General features: G+C 30.6%; 1 protein-coding gene across 5 annotated transcripts; it reads right to left on the reverse strand.

Annotated features, from left to right (window-relative positions):
- Positions 1-697: 697 nt before the first annotated feature.
- Positions 698-16,513, reverse strand: LOC111699702 (rho guanine nucleotide exchange factor 25). Of its 5 annotated transcripts, none has more exons than XM_023470428.1 (23): positions 16,461-16,513; positions 15,585-15,671; positions 15,370-15,396; positions 15,077-15,143; positions 13,393-13,437; positions 13,295-13,323; positions 12,932-12,987; positions 10,887-10,942; positions 10,736-10,831; positions 10,530-10,599; positions 10,261-10,337; positions 10,094-10,163; positions 7,795-7,877; positions 7,094-7,172; positions 6,477-6,485; positions 6,283-6,328; positions 5,569-5,606; positions 5,370-5,432; positions 4,817-4,905; positions 4,322-4,385; positions 3,466-3,521; positions 2,164-2,221; positions 698-907 (listed from the first exon to the last, which is right to left on the reverse strand). In XM_023470428.1, the coding sequence occupies exons 2-23, from the start codon at positions 15,658-15,660 to the stop codon at positions 842-844; spliced, it is 1,320 nt and encodes a 439-aa protein (XP_023326196.1). In that variant the 5' UTR covers positions 15,661-15,671; positions 16,461-16,513; the 3' UTR covers positions 698-841. The 5 variants fall into 5 exon arrangements, 4 of the variants coding, with proteins under 4 accessions (XP_023326196.1, XP_023326197.1, XP_023326194.1 ...); XM_023470429.1 differs by having other exon boundaries at positions 12,932-12,963; positions 15,077-15,146; XM_023470426.1 differs by having other exon boundaries at positions 15,077-15,146.
- Positions 16,514-17,612: the final 1,099 nt, after the last annotated feature.

The following is a 17,612-nucleotide window of genomic DNA, read 5'->3' on the forward strand; positions in this document are numbered from 1 at the left end:
TTGAAGGATACCGTTATAACGTTGTAAATCGGATAAAAGAATGGTTTGAATGATACCGTTATAACGTTGTAAATCGGATAAAATAATGGGTTTTAAGGATACCTTTATAACGTTGTAAAACGGATAAAAGAACGGTTTGAAGGATACCTTTATAACGTTGTAAATCGGATAAAAGAACGGTTTGAAGGATACCTTTATAACGTTGTAAATCAGATAAAAGAATGGTTTGAAGGATACATTTATAACGTTGTAAATCGGATAAAATAATGGTTTGAAGGATACATTTATAACGTTGTAAATCGGATAAAATAATGGTTTGAAGGATATCGTTAGAACGTTGTAAATCGGATAAAAGAATGGGCTTGAATGATACCTTTATAACATTGTAAATCGGATAAAAGAATGGTTTAAAGGATACCTTTATAACGTTGTAAATCGGATAAAAGAATGGTTTGAAGGATACATTTATAACGTTGTAAATTGGATAAAAGATTGGTTTGAAGGATATCGTTAGAACGATGTAAATCGAATAAAAGAATGATTTGAAGGATACCTTTATAACGTTGTAAATCGGATAAAAGAATATAGGGATTAGAAAATCAGAAATAGTGACAAAGACTCAATTCATTTCTATCAAAGGTTTAAACCACTAAGTTTGAAAGGTACAAAAAAAGTTTAAATGAAAAATATTTTAAAATTGGTTGATTTATTTATAATGAAAATTAAAATGGTTAAAAGCTCAATAATTGGACTATTTTTTTACAATATTTAAATCACACAGTTGTTTAAAAAGGACCAAGGTCGGTTAATATTTACAAATTTAACATATTTAAATAATTATTTAGAAAGCTCCAGGATTTGTTAATGTATCGCCAATTCTCTCCAAGCTCTTCAAAGTTTCGTTAATCTATTCAAAACAAGATTAAGTTAACATATTTAAGTTGGTTACATGCGGTTAACATAGCCGAACTGAAAACGTCTGTAAGTATTATTTCAAGCATTGGCGGATCAAGCATTAGTTATATTTAAATTTTTATAATTTTTAAAACTGATTTTTTTCATTTGTTGGTTCTCTATAATAAAGACTGGAGCATTAGTACTACAAGAAAATATGCAGGAGTTATTAGAATTAAGATACATGCTCTTAACCCTAGAGCAACGACGATATGTTTCACATTATTGATCAGATAAAGGTTAAAGGGTACCATTTTATATCTTTGCATGAAGGTTTACATAAAATTACGCTTACAAACCTTTTGAAGGGACTTTTTGCAAAAAAAAAACACTTCGAGTAGTTCATAACCTTTTATATCCGGCCCATTTTGTTCTGTAAATTAGGCGACAATGTGTAACTGTTTTTTAGGGTATCTCGAAAGTTATATTCTCTTAAAGTAATAATCAATTATTACAATGACTTCTTTTATTTCGCGCAAACACGCTTCTTTCAGATATAAGATAGTTTTTTTTCTGGAATTGAGATACTAGAAGGGTTTGTTGATGTAATTTATAGAGTGTAATTCAAATCGTTATATTATCAAACATCAAATATATTGTAAAGTACAATAGATGGCAACGTAGAATTTGTACACTCTCAAAGCACCTATATTCTTACGCCATCAAGTGTCAACTCAGTTTTTGTGTCCAACAAAATCATTAATAATAATGATAATTTTAGAATAAAGTGCGTATCTTACAGTGAAATAAGTGCAATTATATGTGCTCTTTATTTTCTGTTTTTACACTTTTTTATTGAATCTTGGAAAACATGTCAACTATTGTGAGAAAATTTAATTTTCCTTGTTATTTTTGACACTTGTGACGTCGTGTATCATTGGTCCATTTCTCTGTTGCCACCTATTGTACTTGATAATCTATTTGATCAAACATGAAAAAGATATCCATATTTGAGGAGCTAAACAAATAAAGTATTTTCAAACATGGTCTCTCTCTAAAAGTGAGTTGTGGATTGGTGGTTCTTATTCCATGAAGGAAAATTATCCGAATTCAAGACGTTTTAAAATATCTTCCTTTTCCTAATTTTCCCTTAATAAATATTTAAAAGATACCGTCTAGAATTAGACATTTTTTAAATGGAGGATCTCGTAAAACTACGCCTACAGCCCGTTTAAAGGAATAACAAAATGGCATGTCTTAAAATGGTACCTTTTGTAACCAAATCATCTTTTCTTCATCATCTGTACAGATTACACTCAGGCTGACCCTAGCAGCCGAAACAAAAACAAAATCAACACTTAGGTTTAAAATGTTTGTTAGATTATAAAAAGAGTATATATTGATACTTGTCGTGCCCATCTATACTATTTCAATTGTGAAAATTTTTTCTTTGCTAATGGTGGATGTCAAAGTCTACTACAGTTAACGAGTATGGGTTCAAACCCTTTGCTAATGCTAGATGTCAAAGTCTACTACAGTCAACGAGTATTGGTTCACACCCTTTGCTAATGGTAGATGGCAAAGTCTACTAAAGTCAACGAGTGTGGGTTCACACCCTTTGCTAATGGTAGATGTCAAGTCTACTACAGTCAACGAGAATACATTTCTACTTTTGCTGAATCAATATGTATTTATAAGTTCAATGAATGCATTCCTGAAAATGTTTTGATTATTTAGGTGCTGACTAATTATCTACTTGTAAATGCACAATGAATGTATATTTAGTTGAGATTTCAATATGTATACTTTGTTTCAACAAAAACGATCAAACAAAATTATCAAACATTATATTTTGAATTGGCTCATAATAAATTTTCTTCTGTGTTTTATTTTAAGCTGAACCATCATACATTATTATTTTGTATTTTGTGTTTGAAAATAAATACTATAACTATAACATTGAAAAACAAAACAAAAAGCAAACAAAAAAATTCGCGGATTTTACAGAAGTAAATGTGGAATTTCAAAATTTAATGAAAATCGAATTTTGTTGGAGGTTAATTTTTGAAATTTTTATCATCCATAAACCTTTCCTGTGGTCATGTGAGGTCCCACACAACATTTGGTCCCTATCAGTTTAGCCGTTTTGACGTTTATGGGATAAACACAAACAGACGGACACTCAGACAAGCATAGTATATATAGCAGGGGTCAATATAATTCCCAAAAAAGCTGATTTTCTCGATCCCAAAATGATTTTTTGCCCCCAATTTTTAAAAAAAATGCCCCCAGTTAAAAAAAAAAAAAAAATTTGCCCCCAATTAAAGAATTTGCCCCCATTTCTTTCAAATTTGTCAATCCCAAATGGGATTGAAAAAGGAATTATATTGACCCCTGATATATAGATGTTACGGGGTCTAAACAGTAGATATCGTAATATTTCAGTAAGTAAACTATTATAATAATATTCACATTCTTGAAAAATTTCCTTCCCTCCATTTTTCTCCGTCTCTAATATGAAAGTTTTGACCAATGCTGAAAAATATAAACGGGTTGCAAAGATTTAGTTACCTGTCATCTGTATCATAGATCTCAAAGGACTTTTTACTCTTTCCTTCATCTTTTACCTAGAATTTAATACAAGGTAGTATCATTACAACCAAGGTTGTATATTAAGGTTAGATACTCTGAATGCGCTTCACTGTAATAGAAATGTCGTCTTAATAGCAATGGACAATAACAATTCTGATATGACGTCACATATTATTGGCGGTGGGTGAGGAATATCGAATTTTCTCCGCTTGTCAGCTGTAAAAAGCGAAGGAAATCCTCTTTCCTCTCACTAGCAATGTTGCCACTTTAGCCTCCGCCAATAAGAAAGTGACATCATATGATGATTTAGAGTGTCCTTTGCTATGAAACTATACAACCTTGATTACATCACAGGAACTAAATACTCGTCATAAAGTTTAATTTTCTAATCCCATCTCTGCATCCTGATGGTGTAAACTGTTGATATTTTATGCCAAGATCAAGCCAAACTCAAAGTTTAATATATCAAAGGTCACGACTTCAGGTTGCAAAGATTTAAAAATAAAAATCAGAGTGTGTAGTGATTGCATCATGAAATCAATCTAGAATATAATTTTAACTGACCCTTCACTTACAGCGTTATATGCTCGATTCAATCTTTATGTGAGTAACAATTACATAGATATCATCGTTTTTCTATCATGAAAACAGACGAATTCTGACAATTTTTAAACGAAATAATCTCTTCTGTAACATTTTGCAAGTCGCTTTGAAAGTGAACCACTTTTATAAAAGCAATCAATTTTCAAAAAGAAAAAATTATTTTGGTTTTGTCCAGACAAAAGTGAAAAGGTAAAAAATAAACTCCTACATTATTGTATTTTTTATATTTTACCGTGAGATGGTTTGTATTAAATCTTCGGAGAAATTTATATTCATCTTCTGATGTAGATACTTTTCTAAAAAATAGTTTTATGCGTTTTAACATTGTTTTTGTCCTAATATAAGATTTTGATATTTGAGAACCTGTTAAAAATATGTACACCAACTGTATCAATCTGTTCATGATATATTTGCCTTGCTGCAAACCCTGTTGCACCACCCTTTTCATATATATTACCTTGTTGTAAACCCTGCTGCTCCAGCCTGTATACATAATACATTTACCTTGTTATAAACCCTGTTGCACCACCCTGTACATAATACATTTACTTTATTATAAACCCTGTTGCACCACCCTGTACATAATATATTTACCTTGTTATAAACCTTGCTACCCTGTACATAATATATTAACCTTGGTGTAAACTCTGCTGTACCACCCTGTACATAATATATTCACCTTGGTGTAAACTCTGCTGCTGTACCACCCTGTACATAATATATTCACCTTGGTGTAAACTCTGTAATAATAATACACTGATCGAAAAAGAAGACGTGGGCATCAAAAGAACTGTCTTTATTCTTCTTGAATATCTCCTAAAATATTTAACAAATATAAATTGCAATATGTATAAAATTAAAGTATGTATTGGGGTTTATGTGTATATATAATAATGTATTTATGTCACACTTTAGTGCGTCCTAAATACACTTCTGCAATTTTAAATTTAAATGGATTCTTTTAGTCTTATACAAAGGTCCTCACGTCCTATGGAAATACACACAATATTGTTAGAAATAATATCTTAAGCATCTTATTTTATTTCTATTTACTCCAGGAAATCCACGTTGACATGAATAAGAGTTCAGTGAATTTGCTTGAGTGTGCACACAACCGACAATGTTTGCAATGAAATCAATCAAAGTTCACATGTGTCAATAAATATATGGGACAGGGGAGATCAAACAAGGGGCACGACCCCCTTTCTTAAGTAAAAAATTTAAAGACACATTCTTATGCGTAAATAGGTACTTTTTCATCACAAATACAAGTTAGTCACCGGAAATGTTTTCTTCTTCCCGTTTTCTTTACACCGAACAGTTCCTCTGTGTACTAAAGTTCCCTGAATTATTTAACTTTTAGGAAATGTTCATAAAAATGTCAAGGAAATGAAGGATTAAGCATGATTAAATCGTAAATAAAATAGTATTTTTTTTTTCTGAAATGGAATCCCAGAACTATAGAATTGTGAATTTAACCTGTGATGTAATATCGAACTCCAGGTTCTGAATTCTTCCTAAACACGAGATGACGTTAAACGTTATCTAAATTGACCCTCTATTAAAAGATCCCATGTCCGTTAAACATTTATTGGTATACCCTGTAATCCTGAGCCATGAGCGACAATGGAAAAGAAATCTTTATTTTTTTGAAAAGTATTCACTTTTGGTGATTTCCTTCATTTTCTCTTTTACATAGAAACCATCACAGCTAAAAACAATTAATTTAAAACTTTAGAAACTAAATATATTTCATTTGTTCATTATCAGATAGAGGTTAAAAGGGTACCGTTGTGACTGGGAAATCTAATCTAATCTAACCTAATCTAATCTAATCTAATCTAATCTAATCTAATCTAATCTAATCTAATCTAATCTAATCTAATCTAATCTAATCTAATCTAAGCTTATCTAATCTAATCTAATCTAATCTAATCTAATCTAATCTAATCTAATCTAATCTAATCTAATCTAATCTAATCTAATCTAATCTAAAATAAAAGGCACGGAAAACATGCTAAAAACACAAATTTTCTAAACCCTTTATATTTTACATTTCTAACTTTAACTATTTTTCCAGCAGAAGTTTAAAAATTTAAAATTCAACGACATTAGGTATGATTGTGAGGACTAGAAGTAGAAAATAGAAATTAAAGGCAAGTAATATTTTCAGTTCCTTTATCAATTGTTTACCTGCTTCCATCATACTATTCGCTGTAATACTTATATCATGACATATCTATAAAAAAAATTTATTTTGAAACAAGTTCTCAATATAATTAGGTGGGTAGTTTTGCTAATTTAGTTCTTTATAATATATAAAATACACCTTGTATACTTGATTAAAGTACTCCATGTACTCCAGTTCTCTATAATATATAATACACCTTGTATACTTGAGTAAAGTACTCCATGTACTCCAGTTCTCTATAATATATACCTTGTATACTTGAGTAAAGCACTCCATGTAATGAAGTACTCCAGCTATATCTATATCTATATAATGTTGTAATCTCTGTATGGTGTCTGTCTGTTTGTTTGTCCGATCATAACTCAGGAACCCCTGGACCGATTTGCCTCTAATTTTAATTGGGGAACTTGGGAGACCCACAGGAATATTCTTAGCTTGGTTTAAAGATTCTTAAATGAGTGGGTCGACATTAATGGCGACAATTTAGTTTTCCAGTAAATCGTTCAAGTGCGGGTAAACGGTGGGATCAACTTATGTAACCTGGGCAACGCTGGGTTTCCAGGCTAGTATAATATTTACCTTTAATATATACCTTGTATACTTGAGTAAAGTACTCCATGTACACCAGTTCTATATAATATATACCTTGTATACTTGAGTAAAGTACTTCATGTACTTCAGTTCTATATTATATATACCTTGTATACTTGAGTAAAGTACTCCATGTACACCAGTTCTATATAATATATACATTGTATACTTGAGTAAAGTACTCCATGTACTCCAGTTCTATATAATATATACCTTGTATACTTGAGTAAAGTACTCCATGTACTCCAGTTCTCCTGCTTGTTTACTTGAAGAGATCAAACCTTCCAGAAGAATTGGATATCTGAAGATAATACAAATAGTAGGAAACAACCAACCCAGCCTCAACTCATCTCAAACTCGAGGAACATAAAGATCTTTTAAATGCTGATACATCGAAAGATATTAATTATTCAAACTATGAATGCTGCATAATTAAACAGTCAAAGTTTGAAGTATCAAAGGTTTACACCATCAGGTTACAAAGTTAAAGTTATAAGAAAATTAGAGTTTATGTCGAGTAACTAATCATTTCCTTTGTCAAGTAATATTTCAGCTTAACAATAGAAACCTATTCGACGTAATCATTTCAGTAAAAAACATAAGATGAAAAATAAGAACAGAGGGACCAGATTTTATGAGAACGGAGAAGTTGTTAAACTACAATGGTCGGCTTCTATATCAATACAATGAAATCGAAATTTTTTATCAAAAAAAGGTGTTATTTGATAAGTTTACTTTGTTTCCATGATGTGTGTATCCATGCTGTTAAAAAGCAATTGTTAGAAATAAAATTTTTAATAGAAAGTCGTCTTCATTGTATTGATAATTACGACGACGACTGTACTTGAAGAAAAGTAGTTAAATCAAGTCTACGTATAGTTCAACTGAATCTCATATTTACTACATTTTGTCCCTGAAACTACCTTTGTAAATGTTGTACTGGAACTGTAAGCTCGGAGTCATATCTGAACCCAATACTCTCAAACTGTTGAACCTGCTCCATTTCCTTTAAAACAGATCGATTTTAAACCTGAAGATACAGTTTTTGACAAACAATAAAGCCTATAAAGGCTGGGTCTGAATCTAAGTATATCCTGGGGGGGGGGGGGGGGAGTTCCCCTAGTAAACAACTTAAGTAAATGTATAGGGTTGCAATGCAAGTTTTTTGTCCAATTTAGTCCAAAATTAGACAACTTACTTTGCTAATTCAATTTTGAATTTTAAAAATGTAAAAATATTTCGGGAAAAATTTTCTGACAAATGGATTTGACACACGTTGATAATTCAAGTTTTTTAAAGTTTTTTAAAAATAGTAGGTTTTTAATCTGAAGCTTAAACAACAAAAAAGTTGCGGAATGTTTTAGATTTTCTTCAAACACTGACTGGTCTTTTTACCGTCCTATGCCCTACCCTATGCATTAAGAACAAGGGATGTAATCCGTCGTCTTTGCAATAAGGACAGAGATCAGGGACAGAAGGGAATCGGTGTTAGGTATAGATCATGTAGTGACATACAGTACATCGGATAAATGAGAGTTGCGGCATCTGTGTACACAGATCTGGGGTATGTAAACAGTAGACAGTTTTTCTATACCATAGCATGAGAGATTTGTTGTATAAAACTGCAAATTAAGAAGTTATACGATCATCAGTAAACTTGAAAAATTATCCGATGGGCATAACAATACTTATCCAAAACATAAGAGCTTATACCAAGGTAAAATATGAATTTTGTATAAATAATTTACAATTTTAAAGTTTTGAAAAATCAACATTTCTGCAATAGAGCTAGACTATCCCTGCACGGCTTATGTCATCTGTGAAAATATTTTTTGAAAGAAGGATGGGAAGCTAGACCAACCAACGCATATTTTGTTTTATAGACTGTAACATATTTTCCGAATTGGATTTGTCTTTAAGGAACATTTCATAATTTTTTCATATCAAGGGCGTAAAGATGGGGTGTTCGGAGGGGGGGGGGATGACAGCCCACGGCCACTGTATATATCTCACCCCTGACTAAACAGAGTTAGAGGCATTCGGTTTCTTCTATTTGAAATCATACGCGTTTTGGTTTATATTTTAACAATCTTTAAACTTACGAATTTGTTTGTTTAATACTTTTTATTCATAACGTATATGCTGGCAAAAAAGTATTTAAGAAAGAAGGCTGAAAAATTATGTTTAATAGGAGAAATTGTGATCGAAAGTTCTAGCTTTCTGGAATATTGACAGAACCATTAAATTCACGTGATCTTAAGCTTAAACATAATCTTGTTAAGGTTTCATGACCTTTCATTCCAAGTTAATTCACTTATCACATAAACAGAGAGGCATATTGGATGTTAAATTTTTATCATGCACATGAATAGAAATTGCTCGTGAGAAAAAATAACAATTTTTCTGAGTAAAATTCTTAATTTGGAGCACAAAAAATATTTTGGGACAAAAAACTTTTGTATATGATAATGGATTTTTTGAAATTCAAAAACTTTATTTCATCAATTCAAAAGTGTTTAACTTCAACAGAGATAGTGACACATCTAGCTGGGAACCAGGCTTTTTTAGTCAAAAAATTACAATTTAAATTCTTCCAACTTATGCTATGTCAAAAAACCAAAATAAGGTTAACAAATTTAAGATACATCAATAACATTTTTAGCAAACAAGTTAGGGCCGAACCTGGGGGGGGGTGGACCACGCCCCCATGTGCCCCACCCCTCTTGTAGGATGAAATGGAAGGAATCGCGCGCTTGGCTGGGCTTATAATTTTCAGTATTCTCGAACCCCTTTTTATATCAAAAGAATGGCTCTTTGAATGTTTTGCGTGATGTTTTTCATATTGCTAAATATTTTTTGAATATTTGAACTTTGCACAAGGAGTTAGAAAAACGACTTGACAATGTACATTAATTGGTTTCTGCATTTTCATTCATGCTTAAAATGACGTCTACAAAAATCCCCCTCTTCTTTAAATGTACATGTTAACCTTTATGTTCAATGATAAGGGTTCTGTACAATTCCCCTGTACAAACTGTCTATCAGCATTCTATACTCTACCCTTTCTCCGATTAAAAAAGAAAAAATTGCAAGAATTCTTTTGAATTACTTTTCATTAAAAGTAAAAAAAATCAAGGTTCCTGCTAGGACTAAAAAATAGAGGGGGGGGGGGGTTCACGCGCATCAACTTTTGCTGCCAAATGGACGATTTTATTGATCTACCTGAAAAAAGTCACTGAATTCGTTTAGAACATAATCAGATCTTGGTTTGTTTATGTAATATTTAGAATATCTAAACAAATACAAACAAATAAACTACAAAATACCATAAATCTTACATTGATTTAATAAAAGTTTTTGAATTTAAAAAAAAATGTAAAAGTCCTTACAATTCCTTTATCCTCTGTTGTCTCTTCTTGAAAAGATGGGTCAACTCTACAGGATTCCCCAGGGCACTCACCAGGCTCTTTAAAGGGATTGTTAACGAATTTTATTTGTAGAATAATTGCAGAAAACTTTTATCTTGAAATTGAAGAAATCTAGGCTTTTAATTGCTAGTATTTGCTTTAAAAAATCCGGGCCGTCTTTTGTCTTTTAAATCTCTTGTTGTTACTACCGTTTCTCCGTACTTGATGAAACATTGATAAGTTTTTAATACCTGAGTAAACCCGTTCTTATGGAAGTCCCGAATAGAGATGATGTTGCCAAACACAATTTTGTATCTTGTCCTGTATTGTAAAACAAACTTTAGCCAAATATATTAAAAAGAAATGACTTTAAAAACAAAATACGTAAATTGGATTTTTGAAGAAAAAAATATACTACGAATAATCTTTTAATTCCAAATATGTAATTTTATTTTACTTTAGATCTTTCGGCATTGTGACAATAAACTTGTCATCTTTAGCTAATTCCACAGCTGATAGAAACTCTACAATTTTCTCAAGATGCTCTAAATGCCTAAAATACAGTAGTGTCAAGTTTTAAAAAACAAAACAAAAAAATAAGGTCTTACTTTTTCTCTAAGTCCATAAATTCATTTAATTTTCTGCTCATCGCTTCAAAGGCTTCCTGGAACATAAGTCTTAATGCTTGAAAGTCGACTGAAAGAAATTCAAGCAATAAGCATCTTTAAGAAGGTTTATGCGAATTTACGGAGACTTGAACAGATTTTTCTGCCTACATACATTTGCATTAATTGATTTATCTAGGTTTTTCTGCCTACATACATTTGCATTAGTTGATTTATTTAGGTTTTTCTGTCTAAATACATTTGCAATTGATTTATCTAGGTTTTTCTGCCTACATACATTTGGATTAATTTATTTATTTAGGTTTTTCTGCCTAAATACATTTGCATTAATTGATTTATCTAGGTTTTTCTGCCTACATACATTTGGATTAATTTATTTATTTAGGTTTTTCTGCCTAAATACATTTGCATTAATTGATTTATCTAGGTTTTTCTGCCTACATACATTTGTATTAATTGATTTATCTAGATTTTTCTGTCTAAATACAATTAATTGATTTATCCTGGTTTTTCTGCCTAAATACATTTGAATTAATTGATTTATCTAGGTTTTTCTGCCTAAATACATTTGCATTAATTGATTTATCTAGGTTTTTCTGCCTAAATATGTTAGAATTAATTGATTTATCTAGATTTTTCTGCCTAAATACATTTGAATTAATTGATTTATCTAGGTTTTTCTGCCTAAATACCTTAGAATTAATTGATTTATCTAGGGTTTTCTGCCTAAATACATTTGCATTAAATGATTTATCTAGGATTTTCTGCCTACATACATTTGAATTAATTGATTTATCTAGATTTTTCTGCCTAAATACATTTAAATTGATTGATTTATCTAGGTTTTTCTGCCTAAATACGTTAGAATTAATTGATTTATCTAGATTTTTCTGCCTAAATACATTTGCATTAATTGATTTATCTAGGTTTTTCTGCCTAAATACATTTGCATTAATTGATTTTTCTAGGGTTTTCTGCCTAAATACATTTGCATTAAATGATTTCTCTAGGTTTTTCTGTCTAAATACAATTAATTGATTTATCTAGGATTTTCTGCCTAAATACATTTGAATTAATTGATTTATCTAGATTTTTCTGCCTAAATACATTTAAATTAATTGATTTATCTAGGTTTTTCTGCCTAAATACGTTAGAATTAATTGATTTATCTAGATTTTTCTGCCTAAATACATTTGAATTAATTGATTTATCTAGATTTTTCTAGCTAAATACATTTGCATTAATTGATTTATCTAGGTTTTTCTGCCTACATACATTTCATAAATTGATTTATTTAGATTTTTCTGCCTAAATACATTTGAATTAATTGATTTATCTAGATTTTTCTGCCTAAATAGATTTGCATTAATCGATTTATCTAGGTTTTTCTGTCTAAATACGTTAGAATTAATTGATTTATCTAGATTTGTCTGCCTAAATACGTTACAATTAATTGATTTACATAGATTTTTCTGCCTAAATACGTTAGAATTAATTGACTTATCTAGGTTTTCTGGTATGTACTTACACGGTGTAAAGATAAGATATGGATATAGAATTAAACTCGTTATTCAATAAATCACAATGATAAATATAGACTAATTTCTTCATATCTCTGTCAAATTTTGAGGATACAACAATACCTAACCACATTTTAGAAATCTCAAGACAAATAATTTTTTATATGAACTATTTTTTGTTTATAAATAACTACCATACCTTTAAAAACAAAAAATGCGATGTCTGATCAATAATGGGGAAGACATCACCGTTGTTCTATTTTTAAAAGTGTTTAATAATGATAATTTTCTCCTATTATTTGTACAGCAGAAATACGCAAATCAATTTTGTAAATTGAAATTGAAAATGTTGAATCTATAAAAAGAGTAACATAAATATTTATTTCTTCTTGATCAGACAAAGCTTTTAAAACTAACTTTGAGAAAAGGAACAACTAATTTTGTAACTTCAAATTATAACTTAAGTCCCTTTACTAAAGTTTACGCTGACGAATGTTGTAATCCAACCTGTCTTTTCCGCACCTCCTCTTCAGTTAATTCTTGTTGCAAAAACATATTATTATCTGAGAAATCATACATTCAGTTCGAAGAATAAAAAATAAAGGTTTTTTATTTCCAATACAAGGACAATAAGATTTTTTTGAATATATTTTACTAGCTATAGTGTCCGGCATTGCCCGTGGAATTAAAAAAATATTTGGAAAAAATGGGGGGGAGGGAATTTGCATCTTGAAACTAAATCGATTTTGTAGCCTTTGTTATCCCCAGGGATAGCCCATGGATTCCCGCCAAAAAATTAAGCCAATTTGGTTTAGCCGTTTGGGCAGTTATGTCAAATTAACATATATATATATATATATATATATTTACCTAGATCATCATCAGTTGATCCTCTATCGCTGGAATGAAAAATTAGTTATGGAGAACATACATCAATGATCTTTTTAACTATTTTTTTAATTACTTACCTAACCATACTACGGATTGTGCTTGTGGCTCTTCGGACATTTTTCCTATAAACAAACAGAATAAAATAATGAATCATAATTCCAGAAGCATCTTGTATGGTTATTGCAACGAGGTTATATAGTATATAGAGTGATGATGTACGCTAATCCTTTACTAATTGTACAGGCCATGTTCTCCACTTTTGTAAGGTCAATCTGTATATTACAGTACTCAGTGGTGATTTCTGAAAATATTCCATTTAACTATTGAAATCCAATACACCTTTATCGTATGCAGGATTACATTTTCGTTCAGAGAAAACTAAGTAATTCAAGATACAAAACCTCCCCATACAGTTTTACTTCGAAAGCGTACTGCATATTTGATGTTTGTACTGTATGATTAGGCCATAATCTCATAATATCCTTTATCAGTAAACTGTCCCAAGTGTACACTTGGGCTAATACACACGGACAGGTAGCTAAGATCTAACCCCCCTGGGTTATTGGTACTGTCTTTCAAGTTTACAGTGACCCTAATTTTACAATGGCAAATGGCCATGTCTGTTTCCCAAGCGTACCCTTTGATCCTTTATCTGAATCTCCCAACGGTATCCTTTGATCCTTTATCTCGTCGCTTTATCTTGCTAGAATAGTATCTTATTCTCCTTTTGCAGAGAAACCAGTTTTAAAAATAACAAATTCTTAAGAGAAATCATGGAAATTTTATTCACTCTGGATCAGACAACGCTTTGTGAATAGTTGTGAATTGAAAATGCTACCCTAGAAATTTACATAAATAAAGTAGTTATATCTGTTTGCCTGCTGTATTGTGTGTCAGATCACAACTCATGAAACCCTTGACAAATTTACCTAATATTTTAAACTGTTTTAAGCTTTGCAAGCTCTTTGTTGAGTTGGTTGTCTTTTAAAGGAAAACTTAGTTTCCAGAGAAATATGGGTTTCCAAGCTAGCACTGATAAGAAGTGTTATGTTGTTTTAATGCCAAATTATATCTCTGAAACCTCTTGACCAATTTGCCTTAAATTTTGAATAGGGTATTTATTTGCTTTGCTTTATTATAAAGAAGGATTAGGATCCAGGGAAGCTGGGTTCATAAGCTCTAGTATGAATATAACTTTGCAGAAAAAAAAATACAAGTTGGTAGTTGTAACTTGCAGGCATTAATGAATATCAGAAGTTATTAAAAAATACAAGTTGGCAGTTGTAACTTGCAGGGATTAATGAATATCAGAAGTCATGAAAAAAAACAAGTTGGCAGTTGTAACTTGCAGGGATTAATGAATATCAGAAGTTATGAAAAAAAAACAAGTTGGCAGTTGTAACTTGCAGGGATTAATGAATATCAGAAGTTATGAAAAAATATTGTACAATCGACAGGGGTCCCATAAGTCTCATCCTTCTTGAGTATCTTATAGTGGGTGAAGATCAAGGGTGTAATGCAAGGAAAGTTAATTGCGGTCGTGTATACTCTGCGTACATATTGAAACCAGTTCTCAATGGGCGGAATTTGTAAACAAGAATAGATGCATCAGTTTTTATGTGAAAGATGGATCTCATGTCAGGCTGTAACATCCGTCTTGTGTTTACATTACCGCCCAGAGACAGTACACTGAAGTACAAAAGATGTGTACACTTCTGAAATAACTTTCCTTGCCTTACATCCTTGGTGAAGATGATCTACCTAAGAATATGATATGCTGAGTGTCGGCTTCTATCCACCTCCTCAATCCTCTCAACTCCCTCAACTTCTACTAAAACAAAAATAATTTAAAGCTTAACTTTGGCATTTTATATTTTATAGGATTTTTTTTTTAAATTACAGAATCCCAATCTTTTACCAAATCTGAAATCTGAAAGAAAAACTGTAACGACTATATCATTTGAACAAAATATTCAAAAAAATATATAATTATGAAACTCTATATATACAGAAAAAAACAATTTAAGTTAACTTTTCTTATTTTTTTTATTTACCTGAAGAAATTCGCTCAATCTCTTCCCCTATTCAAATTGTCATTTATAGAATAAATAAGACTTATATCTTCGGTCAGTGTACTGCAAATTACTACAGAACGCACCGAAAGCTTAGTTGAGGATGAAATATCTTGTCCATGGGAAGTAATTAATGAAAAACGATGAAATTCTAGAAAATATTTAATTTTTAAAAAATCATTCTTAATTTGAATTTCCTAGAGAATCAACATTGGGCCTTCTATGCGTCCTGGTAAGGCTTGTATTAGATTCATAACTAGCTCGAGAACTCATCTTTTTATTTCCTTTAAAACAAATAAAATAATCATAATTAGACAAAAGTGAAAAGCTAAATGTGCAAACAGAGATCGGAACTTTTATGTAGAAATTGTTAATCATGAATGCTTGATCTCGGTATCCGATGTGGGCATTTTTAAATTTGAGGATCAATGCTGGATTCCTTAGTTAAAGTTATCCCTGCAGATAATAACCATACGGGATATCGAAGAGGAATCAGGTTAATCCTTAGAAATTCCAATAAGATGAAGATTAATTCCTGTAAGATGGAGATTAACTCTTATAAGATAAAGATTAATTACTATAAGATGAAGATTAATTCCTATAAGATAAAGATTAATTACTATAAGATAAAGATTAATTACTATAAGATGAAGATTAATTCCTATAAGATAAAGATTAATTACTATAAGATAAAGATTAATTCCTATAAGATAAAGATTAATTCCTATAAGATGAAGATTAATTCCTATAAGATGAAGATTAATTCCTATAAGATGAAGATTAATTACTATAAGATAAAGATTAACTCCTATAAGATGAAGATTAATTCCAATAAGATGAAGATGAATTCCAATAAGATGAAGATTAATTCCTATAAGATGAAGATTAAATCCTATAAGATGAAGACTAATACTTGATCCCCAGATTCAAAACACAAAAGTTCCAACTACGGAAACTGAAAATGTGCAAGAGAGAAAACTTGAAATGAGTTTACAGTTTATTCAAATTTTAGTTTTCAATGAATTTAATGTAATATTTTATTTCAATAAATGATGACACTGTTTGTTTATTACCGAATAACAATTGAACATATTTTCCTGTGTTATCAAACTATACATATATCCGGAATCAACTACTGCAACAATTTAGGCCAATACAAATATTGGTAATTAATATTAATTAAATCATAGTTAAAGAGACTGTAAAGGAAAAATGAAAGGGGGTATAGGCTAAAACCTGAGAATCTTAGGTTTTGAACGATACCTTAAAGACATCCATCTAATGTTCTTGTCTCGAGAAATTGATATAAAACCATGTCAAAATTATACCAAAACGTAGATAGTTTAGATAATGTATAAGATTTGTAGTATTTAACAGATCATATATTAAACAATACGCAACCAATCTGAAAACAACGATATCCCAGAGGAGTCTGAGAAACTCAAGTTTGCTCTTATTTATTTGAATTTAATAATTTTTCATTTTAATAGATATAATTGATAATATTATTTATGCGTCCAGAACATGTCACCTGAACTCCAACCAATGGCAGTTCAGTATTATTGTCATGTGTCTCCGTATCACGTGACCAGTATACTGCATTATTACCTTGCGTGATACGGGCGTATATCTTACATATATACCTTTGGTATAATTTTAACACAGTGCGGTTGTATATTAATTTCTCGAGACAGGAACATTAGATAGATGTCTTATATGTATCGTTCAACGCCTGAGATTATCAGGTTTCAGCCTATACCCCCTTTCATTTTTCCTTTACAGTCCCTTTAAGCATATGTATGTATTTGGGAATTATTGGCCTTAAACTTAATGTGTTCAAAATTAAAATAAATTCTCAGTCGAATTTTTAGTTTTTTCTTAAATAGTAAAGGATAGTAAATTAGATATAGCCTATTCTTTTTCAACCAAAGGAGTTGAGTCTTCTCCACAAAATGTGATTTTCTAATTTCTATATTTTAGAACTCAATGTAGCACAGCTTATAATATTTCAAACTAAGAATTCTGTTAATAGATCAGATAATCAAAGTTTGAAATATCAAAAGTTTACACCGTCAAGTTGCCAATATTTAGAGTTAAGAAAATCTAAGATTTAAATCGAAAAAAATCGAAAAAAATTGTCTGGAAAGTTCTAAAGATAGATAGATAAATGGAAAGGTTGGCAGACAGATAAAAGAGAGTATTGTTAGCTAGCAGGTGTGTGCCCA

The sequence above is a fragment of the Eurytemora carolleeae genome, unplaced genomic scaffold, assembly GCF_000591075.1.
Source record: "Eurytemora carolleeae unplaced genomic scaffold, Eaff_2.0 scaffold324, whole genome shotgun sequence".
In the NCBI taxonomy this organism is placed as follows: Eukaryota; Metazoa; Arthropoda; class Copepoda; order Calanoida; family Temoridae; genus Eurytemora; species Eurytemora carolleeae.